General features: G+C 30.6%; 2 protein-coding genes across 5 annotated transcripts; both read left to right on the top strand.

Moving 5' to 3' along the window:
- Nucleotides 1-239: 239 nt before the first annotated feature.
- On the top strand, nt 240-18256 carry l(1)G0196 (inositol hexakisphosphate and diphosphoinositol-pentakisphosphate kinase). Of its 4 annotated transcripts, XM_076623043.1 has the most exons (31): nt 240-392; nt 748-846; nt 1146-1253; nt 3617-3817; nt 3879-4019; nt 4099-4189; nt 4260-4414; nt 4486-4778; nt 4861-5055; nt 5145-5231; nt 5294-5482; nt 5565-5650; nt 5723-5860; nt 6594-6623; nt 7357-7591; nt 7661-7869; nt 7928-8154; nt 8215-8351; nt 9528-9642; nt 9705-9944; nt 10035-10151; nt 10218-10375; nt 10463-10611; nt 10922-10969; nt 12951-13304; nt 14244-14465; nt 14610-14883; nt 15041-15132; nt 15201-15312; nt 15381-15746; nt 15821-18256. In XM_076623043.1, the coding sequence occupies exons 2-31, from the start codon at nt 814-816 to the stop codon at nt 16275-16277; spliced, it is 5259 nt and encodes a 1752-aa protein (XP_076479158.1). In that variant the 5' UTR covers nt 240-392; nt 748-813; the 3' UTR covers nt 16278-18256. The 4 variants fall into 4 exon arrangements, with proteins under 4 accessions (XP_076479158.1, XP_033186348.1, XP_033186352.1 ...); XM_033330457.2 differs by having other exon boundaries at nt 12951-14465; XM_033330461.2 differs by lacking the exon at nt 6594-6623.
- Nucleotides 18257-22195: 3939 nt separating this feature from the next.
- LOC117154966 (protein Fer3) lies at nt 22196-24841 on the top strand. Its single transcript, XM_033330463.2, has 4 exons — nt 22196-22506; nt 22871-23025; nt 23201-23360; nt 23714-24841. Exons 1-4 carry the CDS (start codon nt 22459-22461, stop codon nt 23864-23866), a joined length of 516 nt encoding a protein of 171 aa, XP_033186354.1. The 5' UTR covers nt 22196-22458; the 3' UTR covers nt 23867-24841.
- Nucleotides 24842-24965: the final 124 nt, after the last annotated feature.

Genomic DNA, 24965 nt, shown 5'->3' on the forward strand with positions numbered 1-24965 from the left:
TGTATTATAAAGTATGAAAGAAGAAATAAAATTATTATTGTTATATATATCTTAAACTTTATAAATATGTGTTTGCAAAAGATTTTTCTGTTCTAATAACTCAATTTGTGGTTTTACTCAATACCTTGTTTTTAAAAATATTTTGTTTACATGTTTACATGCAACGACACGTAATATCTGGTAATATCGATCGATTTATACATACGTATAGTTAACCGGATGAGCGATTTCTGAACGATACGAGAGATCGAGATTTAAGTTTGACAAGATGTCCGAAAATTGAAGGATATTAAAGTGGAAATTTTTAATTACCTAGAGATCCAATATTGTTTATTAAATCTGCATTGTTGTCTTTATCGTCGAATCTTTAGATCCATTCGAAATTAATATTAGTGAGTTTAATTGAAATCATCGATGTTACATTGAAAAAGAAGGAAACAAAATAAGTCGCAACATTGTCTAGAATTAAATCATACTTAGCTTTATTTATTTTAAGTCATGATTATATTGGTTTAATTTTATTGTAAATTGATTAAATTTGAATTATTGTAAAAAATATAGAAATATTTGATCGTCAAGGTTACTTTTTCTTAGTGTGACAATTATGCATACACAAAATATTAATTACAATAATTATAATAGTTTGTTACGTTGTTTTTTAATTATTATATGAAAATAATTGTTCAAGTTTTTGAATAATGACATTCGTTTGAATCTTTGGTTTATGTTTAATAACAATCCTTTTAGGGCACAGCGAATTCTCTAAGTTCAAGCTGAAACCGTTTCATTTTCCTCAATGAAACCTGTTCTGTCATGTCTTACACTGAATTGGAACATGGTTATCAGGTAAACAGAGAAATAGTTTTTATTTCTGTGATATTATTTTTAACAATTTTATGACTTTCAATATTTTACTGAAATAGAAGAAACAATTATAAACTAGATTCTTTTAGAAGAAATTTAACGTGAAATTTGTTTTATTTAATTTTAAATTTATTTTGCTTTAGGAAAATAATGATCACATAATCTTATAAACTAATCTAAAACAATAAATATACTGTTAAAGTTTTATAGTATATCATAAATTCTTTATGTAATCAAATATCAGAAATATAAATTTTTGATGGATAATAATTAATCAATAGGGTCTACGGAGTGCCAGCCGACCAATTTTCTATGTAGGAGATTTAAATACTGTACAACCAACCCTTGTGGGTCCTGTAGCTTCTTCTATATATCGTTCATCAAAAAGAGTAAGTTATACTTTTTCCATGTGCAATATATCATATGTAAAGAACAAACAAATATCAAAATGATAATCCTAAATAGATTATAAGTTTTATCAGTAATATAAAATATAAATTTACATTTTGATTTTGATCTACATCATAATTCGCATAAGACTGATTATGTACTAAGATTTTTTAGAATTTATTTATTTCATTTAATTTAACTTGACAATAAGAGAATAAGATGTAGAGACAAGCAGAAACAGATATTGTGAATTAAGAACTATATTGTATGTTTGCATACCAACTCTATTTTACTTTAAATTAGTAAACAATATGTGAGAAAGGTTAGAAAACTGTTTTGTTTAAAAAAAAGTATTGTTTTATACAATACTATACAGCACCTGCATGTATCATATATATATATATATATATATATTTTGGGAAGACATATTTTATATGAAATTGGAATTTTTAATAATTTTGTTTATTTTCAACTGTACATACAAACATATTTCACTAAGTGTAAATTAATGAATTCATTAATTACTTATTAGTGTTTCAATTACTTTTAAATAACTTGATGACTCACAAAGTCTTTGGTACTCTAATAGTCTAAAAATAAATTGGTAGAAGACTTAGTACTTGGCTGTATAGTTGCATATACAATGCATAAGCTGTATGTTTGTTATAATTATTAAATTAATTTAAACAATTGATGTTCTACAATATAATGGTCTAAAGAGGAATATCTGATTTAATATTGTTTAGTGTATATAGTGTTTAATCATTATTAACTGAATTAAACATATTATATAGTGAAATATTCAATTATTGAACTAAGATTCAGTATTTAATGTTAATGTTAATATTAGTGCAAATTTTTTAAGGCTATCATTATATATAATTATGCTATTAGCTTATGGTACTTCGAAATTAAATTTGTAATGGAAAATGCAAATCCTTTGTCATCTACCACGATTCCTGATGTTTACATCTTCGATTGTGATAATGAAGCAGAACCATATTGGCAAATAATGGTAGAGTTTCTTCTAATTAATTTCTTAGTTATTATCTGTTAGTAGATTCATAATATTTAATGTAACAGAATAAAAAATTGTCTTCATATTGTTTTTATTTGCTGAAGTCTATATATGATCATTGTAGCACTTACTCTTTATGCAGAAAAAATTTTCTTGTTTCAAGATAGATTTATGAAATATATCTCTTCCAGAGATATAGTTCTTTCTTATCTTTAAACAAAGAGTACTTTATTAGTTTGCTTCCATTTATTTTCAGTTCAGCATACAATTGCTCAGTAATGTTAACATTAAACAAATTGCAAACTAGTTCCAAGCTAGTAGACGCTTCTTTTCATTATGTTCTAATCAACTCTTAATAAGTGGTCTGATAAAATATTTTATACTTAATTGTTAAAGTATTTTAAGTTAATTTCTTCCTTATCACAATTTTAAAAGATAAGATGCAATATAAATCTAACATTTAATTTAAAATATATCAAAAAATTAAATTATAGGGAATACAATTTGTATTTATCTGTAAAAGATAATATTATAATGAGTGTTGATCTGTAAAATGTGATGTAAGAAAAAAATTACTATTGTATGAAGTGCATATAATTAAAAGACTAGTGGCTTCTTGAAAAATGGTATTATCGTAATGATAAAAATCAATTCTATATCTACCTTTAAGATGGAAGATATACATCTGGATATGGAGTGCTACTGTGATGATTGTTTTGTATGTAATTATTAACACATGATTAAAATTTGCTGAGTCTCTTTATTAATAATACAATTTTGTTAGACAGTTTTAGAAATGTATCATTGTAATAATTAAGTTTATATAATTTTCAGTCATTGATAGTTGAACTTATTGAAAAATGTAGAATGACAAATCATTTGATATTCTAATAACTTTTACTACTTTTTTATCACCCAGACATACAATACATTTGTAAAAGTACTATATTTAGTATTCAATTTATATTTCCTTTTTTATGTAGGCAAGTAATGCATGTGTCTTTTTTACATTTTATTGTAATCATCTAGAAATGAATAATAGATCGAGATTGTTTGAAAACTATTCTAAACAAACTCCTGACAAAACTGGATTTTTATCCTGCTTAAAGATGTACTGGATGAGCAATATTTAACACAATTATTAATAAACATTTTATAAATTTTTGCATATAAGTAAAAATTTAATACATTTTTTAGTTTTATTTTGTATATTATTATTAGTTCCTTTTAAATTCATGTGATATTAGGTGAGTACAAAGATAGTAAGATTAAAGCAAAAATAATTCAAAAAGAATAATAATCAAGTCAGAAAACAAATTTCAATTAATATAAACTTTCACTTAGGCCGAACTGTCGGACGGGTGCAGCAATGATGATGGATGCATGGGTGGAAGCGATTTGGAAGGAGAAGGGAAGCAAGTTTTGGTTGGAATCTGTGCGATGGCAAAAAAATCACAAAGTAAACCAATGAAGGAAATTTTAACAAGATTGGAAGAATTTGAGTACATTAAAATAGTAGTATTTCCTGAAGAAGTTATTTTGAAGGTAATGGCAGTAGAAAATATTTAATGTTTCAATTATAATGTATGAAAATATGTATTTACAGGAGTCTGTAGAAGATTGGCCAATTGTTGATTGTTTAATAAGCTTCCATAGTAAAGGCTTTCCCCTTGATAAAGCTATAAATTATGCTAATCTTAGAAATCCTTTTATCATCAATAATTTACCCATGCAATATGATATTCAGGTATGTAATTCGTGATAAATATTGTCAAATATTCTGAGTGATGAAACATATTATTTTTTATATGACACCAATTTAATAGGATCGTAGGAGAGTCTATGCTATCTTAGAGAGTGAAGGTATTGAAATCCCGAGATATGCTGTCCTGGATAGAGACTCGTCTGATCCAAAACGTATGTGATGCTTATCATTTATATTGATCCAATTTTATATTGGAGATTTATGACAGAAAATCCATTTCAGATCATGAACTAGTAGAATCAGAAGATCATGTCGAAGTTAATGGTGTTACATTCAACAAACCATTTGTGGAAAAACCAGTGTCTGCAGAGGATCATAATATTTACATTTATTATCCTACATCTGCAGGTGGAGGCAGTCAAAGATTATTTAGGAAGGTATATAGTAAATTCAACAAAAATAATTTTTTTTACTTGGCATAGTTAAATTTCAATTCATAATATTACAGATTGGAAGTCGTAGTAGTGTATATTCACCAGAATCTCGAGTTCGTAAAACAGGTTCTTACATATACGAAGATTTTATGCCAACCGACGGTACAGACGTTAAGGTTTATACCGTGGGTCCAGATTATGCTCACGCAGAGGCAAGAAAAAGCCCTGCATTGGATGGTAAAGTCGAAAGAGATTCAGAAGGGAAAGAAATTCGCTATCCGGTTATACTAAGTAATGCTGAAAAGCTAATTAGTAGAAAAGTGTGCTTAGCTTTTAAACAAACAGTTTGTGGTTTTGATTTACTTAGGTATATTGAAATTTTAAATATAGTGAGATTAAAAGAAGTAATAATCCATTCTTTATTATACTAATCATGTGTAATATTTTAGAGCAAACGGGCAGTCATTTGTGTGTGACGTAAATGGGTTTAGTTTTGTAAAGAATTCTAACAAATATTATGATGACTGCGCAAAGATCTTGGGAAATATGATTTTAAGAGAATTGGCACCCACTTTACATATACCATGGAGTGTACCTTTTCAATTGGACGATCCGCCTATTGTGCCTACTACATTTGGGAAAATGTAAATAAATTTTACTTTCTTATTATGCTAATATATTCAGATTATTTTTAAATATCATAATTATATCAATGCTTCTATATTTACTTTAGGATGGAATTACGATGTGTAGTTGCTGTTATAAGGCATGGAGATCGAACGCCAAAACAGAAAATGAAAGTAGAAGTTCGTCACCCGAAGTAAGTGTATTTCTTGAAGGTATATATGAAGAACAATATCTCACATATTCTATTCCATACAGATTTTTCGAGATATTCGCAAAATACGACGGCTACAAGCATGGTCATATTAAATTAAAGAGGCCTAAGCAATTGCAAGAAATATTGGATACCGCACGTAGTTTATTAGCTGAAATACAACATCGTGCTGCTGGACCTGAATTGGAAGAAAAACAAGGAAAATTAGAACAATTGAAAAGCGTCTTAGAAATGTGTGTAAACATTGTTTTTTTATATATAATCTTTTATTTAATTGCGAATATTAACTTTGACTATATGTAACATATTTTTCAGGTACGGTCATTTCTCAGGGATAAATCGCAAGGTACAAATGAAATATCAACCAAGAGGTCGACCAAGAGGAAGTTCATCAGATGATGGTATCAAAGCATAGAATATTATATCCATGTAATATAGATGTCTATTATTTGTAAATCACATATTTTTATTAGATCGACTTGGAGAACCTTCCCTTGTATTGATATTAAAATGGGGTGGAGAACTAACACCAGCCGGCCGTATTCAGGCAGAGGAGTTAGGAAGAATATTTCGCTGCATGTATCCTGGTGGTCAAGGTAGACACCTTAGTGGTTCGTATCTTATGTTCATACGCTTATCATGCTCACTCTTGAGTTAATTTATACTTTATAATGAGATTTTTTATTTAATAAGTCTCTTATGTTGGCTGAACTCCGGCTGGACCTATCATTTATCTGGACTGCTCAATTGAGCGTATGCATAATACATATATTGCTATTTATCTTGCACAGTACATATACATATGTATGTATACAGGGTCATTGGTAACTGGTGGTACAAGCGGAAAGGGGGTGATTCTACGCGAAAAAAGAAGTTGAAAATATAGAATAAAAATTTTTCGTTTGAGGCTTTGTTTTCGAGAAAATCGACTTTGAATTTTCGCCCGGTACGCGTGCACTTTATCACGTCTCGTTATAACGGATCTCACTGTAGATCGTTATCTCGATGGAAAAATTAAAAAAAAAAATTTTTATTCTATATTTTCGACTTCTTTTTTCGCGTAGAATCACCCCCTTTCCGCTTGTACCACCAGTTACCAATGACCCTGCATATGTATATATATATATACGCATTTCAGACAATTTAACCGAAATAAAACTCGTATGTATGCATTAGGCAGTTGGATATGTTAACATGTAACTTGTTTTTTATTTAAAAATAAGAGCGTAAAATTTCAAGCTTTTAATTAAACTATCGATGATTTCGTTTTGGTTAAAGGATAGCAAATATCTTATACCTTTACGAAAATCTTTGATTCATGGATAATTCCAAATATTATTTCAGAGGAAGACTCAGAGATGTTACCAAACCACGGTAACTTTTTATTCTGAATCAATGCTTTTTTGTAGTTCTATGTGTAGTGTTATAGATGCATAGAAATAGTAATTTAGAAATTCTATCAATATGTTCTTGTTAGAAAATTCTTGCTATTTTGCAGATTTTTGTGCGAAGATCGTACAAAAATTGTTAAACGTAAAAGAAAATGCTGTTTCTATGCTAATTCAGTGTGTTCCACTTTATTGCAATGAAACACTTGACAGTTTAAGGATAGTTGCTTTTATTTAGTTTGTGGCCTTAAATGTTTATATGTTCTATCTTTTTTTTTTCAATAGGTTTCATACATCTTGTCATCCATGCAGTAATGCCTAAAAGACATATACATACACTTATGCACACATACATATATGTTGCAAATTTATATATATTGCTTCATTTTCTATTGTAGTTTTAACTACATTTTCACTTTAAGAAAATCAAAGATAAATATTAATATAGAATAATTTTGATGGCATTATTTAAAAGAACAGTAACATGAATAATATGTAACATCTCAAAAAAATCATGTATATACATTTAATTAGACTTTTCTAGATGTAAGTACATTGATGTACGATCAGCGATTTTTGTACCAATCTTTCATGATCCTTTTACCAGAACATAGATCATTCAATGAAATCTCATATGTACTTTATGTTTATTGAAAATGAAAGATATATTTTGTATTTATTACATTTTGTTCTTCTGAAGTATTTTTATACATATATAGGTGACTATGCTGGTGCACAAGGTTTAGGGTTACTTAGACTTCATTCAACATTTCGACATGACTTAAAGATCTATGCAAGTGATGAAGGAAGAGTTCAAATGACAGCAGCAGCCTTTGCAAAAGGTTTACTCGCATTAGAGGGTGAATTAACGCCAATATTAGTGCAGATGGTAAAGAGTGCTAATACTAATGGTCTATTGGACAATGATTGCGATAGCAGTAAATACCAAAATATGTATGTAAGGCAATTTACAAAAGAATTGTTGTAGAATTTTGAGTAAATTCTAACGATATATTTTTATAGGGTAAAAACACGACTTCATGAATTATTACAACAAGATCGAGAATTTACGTGTGAAGACAGGGAACAGATAAATCCTGGTAACGCACTGAGCATTAACGCAGCCATGGATTTTGTTAAAAATCCTGTTCGTTGCTGCCAGCATGTTCATACTTTGATTCAAAAATTAATGGACATTGTTCGTATTAAGAAAGATGATCCTAAAACCAAAGGTATGATGTGATATATAATCTTATTGTGAAATTATATTTATCTATCTAATATATTTAGATGCAATTCTTTATCATGGTGAAACGTGGGAATTAATGGGTCGTCGATGGGGAAAGATTGAGAAGGATTTCTGTACCAAAAATAAGAGGTTCGACATATCGAAAATCCCGGATATTTATGATTGTATAAAGTATGATTTACAACATAACAATCATACGTTGCAATTCGAACACGCGGAGGAATTGTACATTTATTCTAAGTATCTGGCAGATATAGTGATACCACAGGTGAGAATTTCAATAAATTTTATCTCTTTAAAAAAGTACTTTAATTAAAAATTTTTATAGGAATATGGATTAACAGTGCAAGAGAAGCTCACCATAGGCCAAGGTATTTGCACTCCTCTTTTAAAAAAGATAAGAGCAGATTTGCAGAGAAATATTGAAGAAACTGGAGAAGAAACAGTTAATAGACTCAATCCGAGGTAAATTAAACATTTGTGTGTGTCATATATGAGGTATAATGTGTGCAATATATGATATATATATGTCGGGTTCACATTATGATTAGGGTTAGGGACATGAAACGAATCTTCGTTTGGATTAGACATTGTTGTTATGCAATAGAGAAGATATTGACGATATTGAGAAGATATTGATAATTAGATACTCGAGATGCCTAATGACAATGATCCTAGGTTCAATAACGAATCCGCGGTCAACGGGATAACAAAATGCACTTTCTTCCAAAGTCCAAGTTGTACCCAATTTTCTTGTCTACGGTACAAGTATTACTGAACTAACTCTTTGTTAAAACATAGAATATCCACCGAGCGCAAAGACGCTATGTAATTCGCTAATGCGACCTCACGAGAGAATGACTTTCCGTCACGATGATGCTGCAGAGGAAAACTATGATGGGGTGTGTCTAGGGACACGAGATTATCGGATTCGTGGAGAGATGCCTTCGTTCGGAAAGTGAGGGAAGTTGACGTTACTGTTAATTGGTCAATTTCCATGTTGGTGGTTAGAGAAGGATGCTAGCCGCCCTTGAGGGAAAGTTGCTAGCGGGAAGCGTCGCTCGTGAGAAAAATAGATTTCCCCTATCTTCCCGTAGTTGAGACAAAGACTGTTTGTCTGTTTGAAGGACTTTAGTTAACTAAATCTTAAGATTTGTAACGGGTCCTCAGGCTAACTGAACATGTACTGTGGAGATGCGTTGACATCTGGTAATCATCTTACCCTAAGAATAGGGTTTGCGTGTGGCGAGCCACGGGACAGAAACCGTTGGAATGTTTACTATCGAGTGCCGCTACAACTATTTCTTTTTAAGGAGAGCTATACTATTACTCCATACCTTTGTTAGACAAAACGTTCATCCCTTGACCGCGGCTACGCTTGGCGACTGGTTGTCGCCTCGAGCCCAAGCTCATTATCACAAGTCTCGAACAAATACAATCGGATTGAATGACAACAATTGCTTAATTACGGCTATGGTAGAATCTAGATTAAAGTGTTAAGGGATTTTCCCGAAATTCCAAAGGGAAGGTTCCGATGTCCTTTCATCTCCGACATATATATATATATATATATATATATATATATATATATATATATATATATGTAAGGTAAAATGTAATGGATAATTGTTATAATTTTAGATACTCCCATGGAGTTTCTAGTCCCGGTCGGCATGTACGCACAAGACTTTACTTTACAAGTGAAAGCCACGTACATTCTTTGTTGACTGTTTTACGTTATGGTGGTTTACTTGATGTATGTATCTACATATTTATTTTACGCAATGTATAACACATTTTAATGTTTTAATTACACAGGTAATGAAAGATGAACAATGGCGTCGAGCTATGGAGTACGTTAGTATGGTTTCAGAATTAAATTACATGTCTCAAATTGTAGTTATGTTGTACGAAGATCCAACTAAAGATCCTAGCAGCGAAGAACGTTTTCACGTTGAATTGCATTTCAGTCCTGGTGTAAATTGTTGTGTGCAAAAGAATTTACCACCAGGACCAGGTTTTAGACCCCATTCACGCAATGAGAGTAGCCATAATGTAGTAAGTAAATCTTATAGCTAATACTTCTATTTTACCCGTGATCAAAGAAATATTTTGAAATACAAAGCTATACATACTTTATATTTTCAGGGTGAAAGTGGTGGTTCTGCTCAAGATACCATTTCACAATGTAGCACTCGAATAGAGGAAGAAGATGTAGAGTTGGGAATTTTGGAAGACGATTTTATGAATCCACCATTGCAATCTGTATGTATAAATGTTTTTAATCAAAAGGGAGTATAAATAAATTAGCATTTTTTATTTAATACTTAGGAAACACCTCCACGAACAATGGAAACAGATACTGTAGATGCAATGATGGATAGTCCAACAACCAGTAGAGGAGTTGATATGATGGACTTACATCCTAACATGATGGATGAACCATTTGATAGTGGCTTTTTGCAGAGTTCTGCGCCCATTCCAATAAGGTATGTAGTATGAAACTTTCAATGAATCTTTTTTTATAAATTAACTAACTATCGATGATCTTTTATAAAATATTGTACAACATTTAGTGCTAGAACCGTAGCTGGTCATGAAGCAGCGAGACTTGGTAGTCAATTAGCTGCAAGTCAACGTCAGCGACGTGATGCAGAAAGAGGCACAATTGTTGAACCACGTGCTCGCAGTTATGATCACCAAAGACAGGACAAGCCTGAGAAAGGTAAGTAACGTCTAGGTCTTTAATATTATAGTACATGTTTGATATATAATAACAGGCCCATAGTAATATTCTCTGATTATGCATGGAAGTGAATTCTAACAAAAAGGTTACACAGGATATTTGTAAATATTAATGTCGTAAAACGTTACGATAGCTTGGCAATATGTTGTTAAAAATACAGTAATGTATTGTAAGAACATTGTAAACACTTAATTTCATTAATAACATCTTTCTTCTTGGGTACATATGGTTAATATTAACAGTCAGATTTTATCAGAAAGGCTGGTGTTTTTCGTGTCTTTTTTTATAGCTGCGGACAAGCTGCAGTATCAGAGCTTGGACGCTGTCAACAAAGAAGGTATGTTAGTTCCTATAATAACGTCAGCAGGTTATAATGCATTGTCTTATCATAGGTGATCATTACAGGTTTTCCATAGCATCTAAACTTTCAATATATTGTATTACCCTGATACAATCAGGATTTACAATTTTTTCTTTTCTTTTTTTATTTAGTTATCTTCATAGAAATGTTAACTATTTAGTTGACCGTTCAAATTATTCTTCGCTTTTGAGATAGTAATTTTTGTAGCTGCTGATCACTGTGATTTGCATCTTTTAATTCTTTCATAAAATATAAAGCATTCTTTATATTTCTTGGTATTGCAATACTTCTATAGAAAGCATTATCTTATAGTTACTATCAATAGTAAACACGCATAATTTTCCGTAGAATAGTCTTCAGTATCATGTCTAATCCTTAATGTTGCATTATTTTCTGTGATTCTACATGTACCATCTTCTTTTGTATTATATTCAGTTTTGTGTGCAATAGAGCCTACAAGCGAAGTTTACTTTTTGTTGTAAGTATTGTAACACTGTAAAATTCTTACCAAAGATTAAATTTTGATACCTCAATGGATAAATAGATGTTGGATAAATATCCAATTAAAACCACATTGTACAAATGAGAGCTTAGCTAATGGAATTTAACAAACGGACACGATGTTAGATGGAAATAGGAAAATTCAGTTGAAATAACTCTTTGCTCTGCGATAGTTGTGCGCGTGGAAGCCAACTAATTTTTATGGACGACTGCTTGGGTTACATATTAACAAATGGTGTAACTTATTCAGTCGTTATCCTAATTCCTTCATTCCTAAGTCATTGTTCCATTAAGATTCACAATTTACTAGTGCTTAGTTATTTTCTAAAATCATACTGCAGCCGTTTCATTCATATCCATTAATATGTGATTACATTACATTTTTGTTCTTTATCATTCACTTTTATGCTTTATTTACTATTCATATTGCATTTTTAGAAATATAATTTTTATATGAATGAATATGGATCACATGTATGTAATACTTTCATACCAACATACAAATTAAAAAAAGAGAGGTTTTTGATTTGGTATTAGTTTCTGTTTTACAAAGATAATTAAATATTTGTATTTCTTAGTAGGATGATTTTTATTATTTTTTTTCTTTTTTTGTCACCATTAAAATGTTACTTTACCGTCCCATTGATGTTAGAAATTCTAAGCACATACAAGCAAATAAAATTTAATTTTCATATTTCTATTTAAACAAATCAATTTCTAATAGAAATTAAAAATTTTATAATTATCAATTGCATGTTTGAATACCAGTTTTATGTATGAAATACAACAACTACTACTAAATTTTTTACAATCTTTGATCGTTGTTATTGCATAAAACCATAATCATATTAACTAACTATCAATAAAATGTTCATAAACTTAAATTGTTGTTTGGTTGGCTTACTGGTTGCATGGCTATCGTGTGCCATGGGTGTGTAACATTAACCAAATTCGCGCCTTCTAAACACAAGTAAATTGAAGTATATGTCGTCTTTTTCCTGTGTATTTCAGTTATTTTATTCCTTCATTGGTAACGTCGTCTTCAACGAAATCCAATTGCATTAGCATCTCTGATTCTAAGTCCATAGGCTATTACAATGTGAACTATTTAAAAGTTTCTCATATTTCACTATTATCTTTAAAGTACTCATTTAAAAATTGTTGTTTGAATATACAATTTTTGCAAATCCCAAGTATCAATTCTTTTATTATACAGTGACGATAAAATGACTTTGACATGTTTTAATTTCAAGCATCGACGACGTGACCAAAGGTTCTTACCAATGTTACTTTGATTTTTTCGGTGATGGGTTTATTTAATCGTCTATTTCTTTTCTTTTCTTTCCCTCCTTTGTACCCTGATCCCACTATTACATCGTTATCATACGTTCATTTTAATTGCACCATTCTCTCTTTTGAATCATTCACGAAATTACGCATGCAACACCCTACACAGAGAAGCATGTAACAGAGCAACGCTACTTAGAGAGATCTGGCCAGGTTTTGTTGAACGTGCCAACGGAAAAATTCAGCCTGCCACACTCCTTTAGTTCACCGGAGTTTCCAGTTCCTTCGATAAAAACCTCCACTTTGAGATCAACACCCTTGGTGACTTTGCACACATCTCCTCTAATCTCACCGAACAGCCGGAGCTGTGATGTGACGGATATAGTGTTACCAATCCCCACGATTCGTTCTTCGTTTTTCAATATCGATCTCGAACAGTCTTACGATTTCGATCCACCTACTCAGAGTAAGAAATACGGACGTTCTAATTCAGAGACGATTCTTCCTGGGATTGAGCGTAGCGGTGAGTTGATCGATTCCTCGAAACCGCCACTAAGCTATCCGTGGTTAAAGCGATCCCTTTTTTCGTTATCCTTGCACGAAAGAACCCCAAAGACAGTGACATCCGCGGGACGGATCAAACTAGACAAACGTTCTCGTTCATTGTCACCTTACGTACCTAAATGTCTTTGTTATAATTGTAATGTCTCGGAGCTGATTCTGAGAAGCAGAGATCTACCGCCTGTCGAGCGTTTCAACTTTGATATCTACTTTGCACGCTCGCTCTCACATAAGTTTTTCAATTGTTCTTGTTACTCGAGCCTCCAGGATGTACCCAGTCGTTTTCCTCGTAGTGTTTCTTTCAATGATAGCTATGGGTGTCACAGAGGAATCACCGGACTAGATCATCCTGATTTACCCTTTGTATATCTAAAGAATAGGCTTCTTGTGTTTCCTGAGAGACAGAGTGCTGCTCCTTGTTTAGAGTCAAAGGTCGATCATTGTGTCATATACAAACATCAGTCAAGGAGTCACGATCGCAGTGAATGGATGCTGTTTAAGGAAAAAGAAAAGTGGAGGTTTGATAAGAATATAATGAGACGAAAATTGAATAGTGATAGTGTAATTGGGAATACACGTGTACCATTCAGGAAGTTATCCTGTCCCAATGTGAGACCTGGTGACTTTTCTTGTGTTGATTCCGTTTGTTCAGACGAAAATGGTGAAGTTACCGATTGTTCAAAAATGTGCAGATGCTGGTCTTGTCCCAATGTGAATTTCCAGTGGCACGATAGCCTGGTACATATACCAAATCATAGTAGTATGCTTTATCATATGTCCCCTGCGCACGGTAATGATGTTCACGACGATCACGAGATTCCTCGCAAGTATTACTATCGCTCCAAGAGTCCACGTGAACCGTTCTCCCGACTCCAGCCTCAACGATCCTTCTCATCTCCAGACACACGACCTTCGATCATTCAACCTGACCCTACCTGCACAGCAAGGCGCCACCGTCACAGTATCTCCGGACAGATGAGTTATTTCAAGCTGTTGGGCTACAACATCAACAAGAAGTTGACTGGATCAGCAAACAGTTTGTTCAGCACAGCTGTTATCAGTGGATCCTCCAGTGCGCCAAATCTCAAGGATATGGTACCACCTCATGCCTCTGCTGTTGCTGGTGAGCCTCAATTTCTTTTCTTCTTCTTCATTATTGCCTTTTGCCATAAAATATGTCTTAGGTTTTTACTTCTTTTGGCATTTATCGTTAGCATATATAACAGTATTTTTATTCGTGGAACTAATTCAATTTTGTGCTCATTAGCAATAGAAGGTTTTGGTGGTGTACCGCCAATAAGACCTTTGGAAACTCTTCACAATGCATTGTCGTTACGTCAATTGGATTCCTTTTTGGAAATGATGACCAGTGCACTTCTGTTTCGAACACCCGCTTCTTCGCCTCCAAAGTATCCTTCACCTGGTGGATCAACACACGAATCGGTTAACCAAAATATCAATATTGGAGGAGTCAGTCGCGAGTACCACTCTTCCGACCTGGAAGCTGTCAGGTACCGTAAGAAATTAAGTAAACCATCCTTGTGAGTATTGAGTTCTTTTCTTTTTTTTCTCATATATATCAAAGTGTTTTTACTAAGGAGAGTTGCACTGACTTCTCTGGTACCTTGTTTCTCGTTCTTTCTAATTACGACGATGCATACTTTTCGTTAGAGATGCAGACATTGATTCTCTTCTTAGGTACATCACGCCAACACCCATACAGTATAAACCTTCGAACGATGGAGAATCTTGTGATATAAGAAATCAATTGTCGCCAACCAGCCCTAATAGTGAGTGTCGCTTATTCATATTATTATTTTAATTTTGTTCTTTAATAATGAATTAACGTGTAATTTAGGTACTGGATGGAGCAGTGAACCACAATCATTTCTCTCTTCTGAACCCTCATCTCCTGCACCGACTTCAACAGGAGAATGCAGTATGTCTATAAGCTTAATCAGCAATGACGGGTAATTAATATTTAATATTAAAAAGATTGTATTATATTTAAGAATTATATTCTTTTGTTTTTTTATAGAGCTCAATCGTTTAATGTGGGTCCTAAATTTTCTACAACTCCCTGCTTGGATGTGGATTTTAACGAATTTTGTATAAATATTGATCAAGAGCACAGAGAGAGTCGTGGTAGTGTATCATATACAGATTATTATAGCAATGAAGATGGTCAAATACGAAACTGTAGTTTTGGAGCAGGCTTCAATTCTAATTTACAAAAGATCATGCGTACTGATGATCTTCCGGTTGACAATATGGATGATGATGAGGACCATACCATAACTTTAAAACAAACTGAAGAGCAAAAAAAGCAAGATGTGAAACAAATATTTGAACAGAAAGAATATCCAAGCACAAAATCTAGTAGTGGCTATAAGAAAATTGGAAGGTAAGTTTTTGTTTTAAAATTAAAAAAAAATGAATGAAGTTGATTATTCTACTTTACTATCTCTTCTACAATAGATTCCTTGTTGAAAGCATGGAAATATCAGATGAAGACGTCAGGATTAAAGAAGCAGATAATATAGACAAGACAAAATCACCTGCTTCTATGAAAACTGAATCTTTTAATATAGAAAAAATACAAAAAAGTAAAGATGGTACTGATGTTATGCAAGAGCAACAGAAGAAGAAGAATTTTTCTCGATCTCAGAGTGTTTCTATGCCAAAAACTCCTACACAGAAGCAAGAATCAAATTACAGCTACAAATGTACTTCAAAGATAAGCTCTCTTTCAAATATGTCAGATAAAGATTTGGAGAATTGGAAGCAGAGCATGATAGAATCAAAAGATCCTTGCTCCATAGAAATGAAGGCAGAGGAGCCAATTCTGACTGTAGCAAGTAGCATGACAGGTAACTCTAGCGTGACAATAGGTTTTAATGTTCAAGGTGAAAAAAAAGAAGAACCTGACCTTTAAGAGTATTACTTTTTCAAAGATTACCAGAGTTATTTTATTTATTAAGTCCATTTCCTTAATATAACGAATAAGATACTGCATATGAAATTGTTGAAACGTTTATTGTTATGAGCAAATCAAAATTGGTATTGCATGAGTTAAATACTGGCTATGTTGATAAAATTTTATGAAGAGAAAATTTTTTGATTTTTGTTTTCTGGCACAAAATTGTATACATTTTTTGGTATTTTTTTTTTACATTCGTTAAGATTGTTAGGAATACTTAAGGCGTGCATAACATGATAAAGGTGCAAACATTAAGAAATTTTTCCAATATGTGAACATACCGGAGCATTATTTTAAAAAGACGAGTTAAGAATTGCTTATTAAGAGGAAATATTATTAAAGTTAAAGCAACGTTAATAGCATTTCTCTATGTTAATAATGTACTTACCAGATTGTATCTATATTAAATTATTTTTGAATTGACGCTTGTATGTAATGGTATAATAGTATTTTTGTAGATAATATATGTCCAATGTTAATAATGTATTAGAATATAAGGCAAAATGAATTTGAGTCCAAAAGAGAAAAGCATTAGAAATTTGCCTCAAGAAAATATTTGGCATATATAAATTACGAGATTTTTAATAATCGAATATGAAACATATGTAGATCTCCTATGACTCAACAAGTTCAAAATATACCTCATTTGCTAAACTAAATACATGAGAGGAAAAAGGTTTAAAATTTCCTTTCATATTAAATGGTATTATTCTTCTTTGATCTTATAAACATAGTATTACTAATACAAATAACACATGACATGTACTTCTCATGAAATTGTTTCTTTAGACTCAAGAACAAGTACCTTATATATTTATTCAAAAGTATCACTATTAGACTTTAATATTAATTTTCTTTTATTTTACGGGGATATAATATAAAATTATTATCAGAAAATTTCTATGAATATACAAATGCTATGAATTATCAAACATTAACTAAAATTACAATAATTAAACAATAATTGCTCTATAACAAAATATGCTCATTTCAAGAATTGATGTAAATGCCTTACAGATTAATCTGATAGAGGATATATGCTACCTTTCTTATAAGTGGTTTTAGAATGTTTCTTATTAAAAAGCTATACAAGCTAAAGTTATATAAATATAAATGTGGTTTTATATCAATTCCAAATATGCAAGGTGCTATTTTCAATCAATCTTATTATGTTCCTAACTGATTTTATAGTTCTAACATTAGGAATAAAACCATCACACATATGGCTATAGAGGATGTACTAGTTTATCACATAAACTATTTATTTTATCCTGGAAAGAATAGGAATTTATTCTTTATTTCTTTTTTCAATTTTTTCTGCCTTTGCAGTAGATAATATTTCTAATTTACCAATAAGTGAATTAAATTCAAAATCTTTTAGGAAGAATGTATGAAATCATGTTTAATATTCTTGTAACAATATTATTTATAGTGATAAAGTTAAAAGGCTTATACTTTGTGATTCTTGCAAATATAAATTAGCTGATTTTTGTAGATGTGATTCATTTTATGACATTTTAGAAACCATATTGTGCAAAATGTACTTTAGTGAAGAAACGTTTCTATATATATAAATATAAGTTTTAGTAGATAGATACAGTTACAGAATTAAGCATTCACTAATTTGTAGAGAATTTGCAAGATGTTGTAAAGAAATAGTTGTGGTAGGATATTTGTACCTTTTGCTTAACATATATAATTTTCTTTCGATATATAAAAAATTTTGTTCTAAAGTAAAGCATTCATTATTATACAAGAAATAAAAGTTAATGTTAAATATTTTATCCTGAGATCTCTATCACCAGTACCAGTGCAATGATACAATTATTAATGACATATTCATTGACACCATCATAGTTGTAAAGAAGGAAATGTAAAACATAAATGTATATGTAAGAAATGACAGATTACAATAAAAAAAGTTAAAAATGGAATTTATCTAATTTTATTAAGAATGTTATCAGATTTTGTCTCCTTATCAGTAAATGTTAATAGACATAATATTATTCGTGATGATGATTTATCATTATTTACAGCGATAAAATGTTTAATTAAAATTTAATCATTTAATTGATTGAAAATTTTTACTTATGTGTGTATGTATTCAATTTTGTGATATAAATATCAAAAACTAAATACGTTAGCAAATTTTTATTACAATTTAACGTGTTTTCTTACTTTCTTATTCAGCAAAAATGTATTAAATGTTGAACAGAAATATATATTTTCCAAATTCCATATAGATAAGAAGAATGCGTTGTTATTTAAATCGGTGATTATCTCTGTGAATGAATGAATGGTAAATATACTTTAACAATTTTTTGCTATCCATATAACTGTTATTAATTTGTTTAAACAAATAATGCGAAACATAGATTTATCTCAACTTTTCTTTTAAGACGCTTTTAACTAAAAGCACACGATTGAAAGAAATTTGAAATTAAAAAGTAAAAGATCAAATATGATTGACTAAACAAAGTTTGGCGATCGTGATTTGTTTCGCATTATTAATAAATAAATTAAGTTATAAAATGTATTTATGTTCCAATTTTTGCAAATGTATATATAAAAGAAAAATAGACTTCAATGTGAGAAATCTATACTATATTTCTCGCGAAATAGCAGAGATACTTTCAACTTATGTACATCTTTTCCCGAGAAAGTGACAAATTCTAATTTTATAACGTGAAAAATAGATTTATTACCTTTTTAAACATGTACCTTTTCATATTGCACGATATACGAGAAAGATTGTACGAACAAATTTATTTTCGATTATGATAACAATGATGTGATTTAACCACGACTGGAACATTAATTTTAAAAAAATTCAAAGATGATTGTACGTGGAGTTACTCAAGGGTTATGATTGATCAAAGAAGAGATCACGTGACATACAAATATTTTTAAGAATTCAAAAAAAGGCGTCTTTTACTTTAACTATATAACTTGATATTATAATTTAATGTAACGTTTTATGTATAAAAAATTATATATTCTTATAACAAAATTAGTTTATCTTTTTATTTTAACTTTTTATATTGTGTACATCTTCTCGACATTTCTCTAAAAATCTTTTAAGAATTTTTCCAAGATTTCTATAAATATGATATTAAACTATTCGTTTATTTATCTTATTATTTCTCGAAGTATTTATAATTTATATATATCTAAATAAAATGCAATATGATATAATGCCTGCGTAATGTTGTAACACTACATATTGCAGTATTTTGCTGCAAATTGATAGCTTTCTATATTAAATTAGTCATATATTTATCTTAATATTTCTTGAAATTAATTGTTTGCATTTGTTTATAATTTTATATATACCTAAATAAAGCGTAATACAGCATAGAATGCTGCAGTATTTTAATGAAAATTCATATCTATATATTGTTATTTTTATTTCGTAACTACATGTTCATTGAAAATCTAAGTCTTATCATATCACAAAGAAACAGATTTTGTTCGAATTTTTCCCTATTTTAGTGAAACCCTGTGATAAATCCGTATTAGGTATATGACGACGTGTTATTCAAGAAGATGGAAATCTCTGTAACGAAATCACGTAATTGCTGTCAATGGCGTGACCCTGTTGCGGAAGGCGCATCCATTGTTCGAATCGCATCAGAATTAGATCACAAACGAACACGTGCACCACGAGGGGATGAACCCAAATCTGATTTTTGACACCCTTTACGTCATCCCACATATTTGTCAGTTATTTTCTATAAAATCAGAACATACGAAAAGTTAGGATGATTTACTGTCTTATATTATAAATTATATTATAAGTTATAATCTAAAAACATTATAAATTGTTGAAAAACAAAGGAAAACGTCAATTTATTAGAATTCTTGTAATAATGCAATTATTTGAGTTATTTAAGTGTATTCGACAAATAATATTACATTTGACTAAATTAAATTAGATTAAATAGAAAATTAATATTTTCAATATGAGAAATAATCATTTATAGCATTTAACTGCTGCATACTTACTAGAACTCATCAAAAATGAAAATATAAAAAAATAAAAACTTTTAGAATATGTAACTGACTAATCTGTTTTAATGGTTTCTGTTGAATTAATTGATTTTATCCCAATACGTGTTTACGGTGGGTAAATTGCCTTTCATTTTGCATTATATCGAATATCCTTCATTCTAGAAAAGCTTCGAAATTCAGTTATGAAGCATTTCAGCGCCGACGCTCAGAGCATCGATCCAAAGCGTCAGCTTGCAGTTATGGATATAGTGCATATTACCAGACTCGAATTAAAGATCCACCGACACAGTTAATGGATACAAACCTATAAGATATATATCATATGTTAGATAAATTAATACGTTTCTCGTTCTCGCATTTTATCGCATTTATTATAAGGCATTCTTAAGTAGCATACTTACTGCATGTACAAATACAAAATAAAATTTAAAAATGCATATTTCATATCGTGTTTAGTTGATATAATTTTTATAAAATTCCTTTCCTTTTTAGCGTACTATGAAATAATTTCTTTTATATTTTTCATCGTTTAAGTTCTAAGAAGTGTTTTTCTTATCTTATTATTTTTTTATTATTCTGGAAAAATTTTTTAAATATAGAAAAGGGTGTTAGAAGATGAATAAATATGCTTGATAATAATTCTCAAATTATTTTTTTTATATGCAAACAATAACAAAGTGACAGTAAGAGAATAAAAAGAAGAGAGAATGATCTTAATAAGACTGCTTGCTCGTAGCTTAATATTAATAACTTTATGCACCCCCGAACTCTCAAAGCAAACACAATGCGATTTGACACGCAGATAGCACACTGGATGTTTATATGCGTCCAAAGGGAGAACTTAGTGTCAAGTGAATCGGCTAATATCTATTTAATTAATTTGGGGGAACACACCCTCGGTTTAACAATATGTTACCCTTCTGAGGAGACTTTGTCATGGTCTTTTGAGTGATCCTGTTACGACCTCAATATGTGGAGCAATTTGTCTCGAAATGATCGTAAAGAAATCGTAATATCCTAACTTGCAGAAAATTGTGTCTTTCATGATTTTAATCATTAATCATCAGTGAATGAATTGTATTTTAATTTAAATTTTGTTACATATATAATAAAGTAATCTTACTTGCCAGATGAAAAATAAAGGATTTTCATACTACTTCTAAAGAAAAACATCACAATAGTATAATAGTAGTACATAATATTGGTAGTACATAATATTTTAGCATCAATTTTCATACTTTGATTGTGCTTAATACGTTGACAGAAGAACTCTACCAGATGACTACACTCCATTTAGCACACGTGCAATGCTATGATTCCTGAAGGGAGATAAAAGAAAATTTGTTAATCGTTCTTTAAAATATACAATGCTATTCGCTTTTTCAAAATTAATAAGTAAGTTTGCATGTCATAATAAAAAGTGACAGACAATATCAAGAAGTTCATTGTGAAAATCAATAAAATGATAAGTTCGTTCAAGAAATATCGGTTTTGAATTCAAAAATATTTGAACAATAATAAATTGTTAAATAATTTTCCCTTCATTTCATCATTTCTTATCAATATCTATTTCATGAAGTGTTGAATGTAGACAAAACTTTTGCAATTACAAAGAGAAGAAGTAAATTAAAAGAAATGAAAGAAATGTAGACATTTAGAAAAAGCTTCCAACAAATAGTTTGTCCATCTTTAACATACCAGGGTCGATAATTCCGATACTGTTCAACCCTCAACTCCTACGAAACAAGGCAAACCATGAGGATTGTCCGTAAGCTCCACCCTTCACAACCACCTGTCCAACGATCGTGTTTCACACAAGTTGGTTAAGGGTGAGATTCTCCAATTGGAACAGGGATGACGACGCAAGCGTCCGAGAATAGTGAATAACAGTGGTTCCAGAGGGTTGCTTTGAAAAAGGGGCGGGCTCGAGATGTACCAAGCTCCAGGAGTTCGATTCCCTGGATGAGGGTATCAGTGGAATCCTCAGATTGAAGGTGACACTCAGACCGCAACAAACGTTTTATTTGACTCGTGTATCGACATTCTTTTTCATTATTTTTTTTTTTAATTGAAATACGAGGGTGGTACTTCCTGAACTCATTTGCTCCTGGATAGAACCCGGGATATGAGCTACACCGAACCGTTGTGGGAGATCAATGGAAATCAAGCACCAGTGAGTATAAATAATTAAAAGTGAATCCCTTAATTACAAAGGTATATAGTATAGAAATAAGATCAATAAATTAGTATTATTGTAACACATCTTTTACTACAATACTGTTCAGAATGCTACTTATTTACTGATTAAATAAAATTATTACATTGTGATAATCCATAGAACACGAATGAAAAGTTTGATTAACAATTTTCTAATATTTCTTTCGACATTTAATACAATAATATATAATATTAATATTTAATTTTTCATTTGTGTTTGTATAATAATGAAAGATAATAATTAGCACGAATGATGATATTTCTTTTGCATTAATAAGAAATAGCGTGCATATAAAAGTAAACGCAAGTAAATGAAATAGGTGATTACAGCGGATATGTCGCAGTACGTCAGCGGCGAACTCGGAAGCTACCCGATGTGGGACAGTTCTGTCTTATACCAAGCACCACCTCCTTCGCACTCTCATGTGAACGAACACGGATTATATAGACAACCCTGTGCATTATTACATCAAAGGTAATTATCCCTGTGTGCTATAGCAATAGCTAAATTTCTTGTCACAATTCTAGTTTACGCAGCGATAAATCGAAGAAATAATTCTGAACTTTGAAGATTTCAAATCTTGAAAGAAATGAGAATTATTTACAACGACGTTTTATTAATTAATTGTCAATGAATAAAATAATTTCAGTCGTTACACGCCTAATGGTAGATCTCCGAATCTCCCATCGTCCACCACAAAGAAACCAAGGCGTCGCGTGGCGACTGTTTCGCAAAGAAGAGCAGCAAACATCCGTGAGAGGCGCAGAATGTTCAATTTAAACGAAGCTTTCGACAAGTTACGCAGAAAAGTGAGTTGTATATGCATAGATTTTTGTTCTATTCTTGAATCTCATAACAATATTGCTAACTTCTATAAGAATGATTATCTTTTGCTACTATTGTATTATGCGTTTGTATAATTTTGTACAATTAATTTTTATACTAGTTATTAGCGAATGTTTATCCAAGTATATACTTTAATGAGCACAACTAAAGGAATTCAGGGAATATTATAATAAATATTTCACTTTGAACATTTTGTATACTTTTGCGTATTATGTGCATTTTGTGCAATTTTACATTTCTCATAAATCCATAGATATCTGTATTCTATTGATATACCAATGTTGCTTAAAATTATTTTACGACCTTTATTCCTCAGGTGCCAACTTTTGCTTACGAAAAACGACTCTCGAGGATCGAGACTTTGCGCTTGGCCATCACTTACATTGCATTTATGGGAGAGCTGCTTGGAATTGAACCGAGTAGCCCAAAACCAGAATACATCCCGAGGGAATACTACTTGCCAAATTAAACCTATAATACGTAAACATTCATATGAAAACCTAAAACAGAAGAATTTGATCAAAAATCAATTTTTTATACGTAAATCGTTTTACAATTTCAGCAGTCTGGTATTTTTAGAAATAAAATTACCATAACTTGTGATATGCGTAAGAAAATATGGTAAACGGTTGGTTACATATTAAAAAGTTCAATTTGGTCTATTTCAAATGGATATATTTCCTGGAAAATATTGAGTTAACAAAATTGTATATGTATGTACATGCGGTTGAACGATAACTTTGGTTACTGGTAAGAAAACAATATGATGACAACCTTAACAAATCTAGCATTGACCTCCACTCATTCGAATCCTCTCTTTAATATTTTAATAGATACTCGATTTTTCAAACTCACGGTACATGTTTCAAAATACATACAGAAATCAAAGTAAATTATTAGATGACAGATTTTTTATGCATTTATGGGAAATTTGCGCCGAAGTGCACAAAATGCATATAATACGCGAAGATATGTATATAAAATATCCACAGTATAGTATTCGTTATAATATTTAGTATATAAAATAATTTTCTACTTAGGTTACATTTTTTTAATTATCTCCACAAAAATATGAATTTACATAAATATTCGCAGTCTATAGATTATCATCTAATTTCTTTATTTTCGAAAAATCATAAAGAAGATTTTTTAATTAAACATATCGCAAATTTGATTTTGTAAGGATATTTAATAAAATAATTACATAAATTGAAGTAACTTACACATACTCGAATACTTCTAAAAATTGTCAACAAATATTTTAAGTTTATTGATAAGTAAATCGTCGAAATACTATAATCATTCATATGAACAAAACTATCGAGTGCAAAATACATCTAAGAACGTAATGTCGTATATGTTTGAAATTAAGTAAGATTAATGCATCCACATATACGTATAAGTGTTACAATTCGAGTATTAAGTAAATTACAGTAAGCGTAGTTAAGAACCCACTCGAAAAAACATTAACTAACACTTAATGTTTATGTGATTTTACGAAATAAGATAAAAATCCGTGTCTTCCATAATTTATGTAAATCTGCTTATTACATATTATCATTATATTT

Source organism: Bombus vancouverensis, chromosome 12 (assembly GCF_051014615.1).
Source record: "Bombus vancouverensis nearcticus chromosome 12, iyBomVanc1_principal, whole genome shotgun sequence".
Lineage (NCBI taxonomy): Eukaryota > Metazoa > Arthropoda > Insecta > Hymenoptera > Apidae > Bombus > Bombus vancouverensis.

Coding starts and splice junctions, on each gene's coding strand:
- LOC117154966 (XM_033330463.2), top strand. CDS start 22,459: ATGAGCTACACCGAACCGTTGTGGGAGATCAATGGAAATCAAGCACCA. Junction 23,026..23,200: donor TGTGCATTATTACATCAAAG/GTAATTATCCCT, acceptor AAATAATTTCAG/TCGTTACACGCCTAATGGTA. Junction 23,361..23,713: donor TCGACAAGTTACGCAGAAAA/GTGAGTTGTATA, acceptor TTTATTCCTCAG/GTGCCAACTTTTGCTTACGA.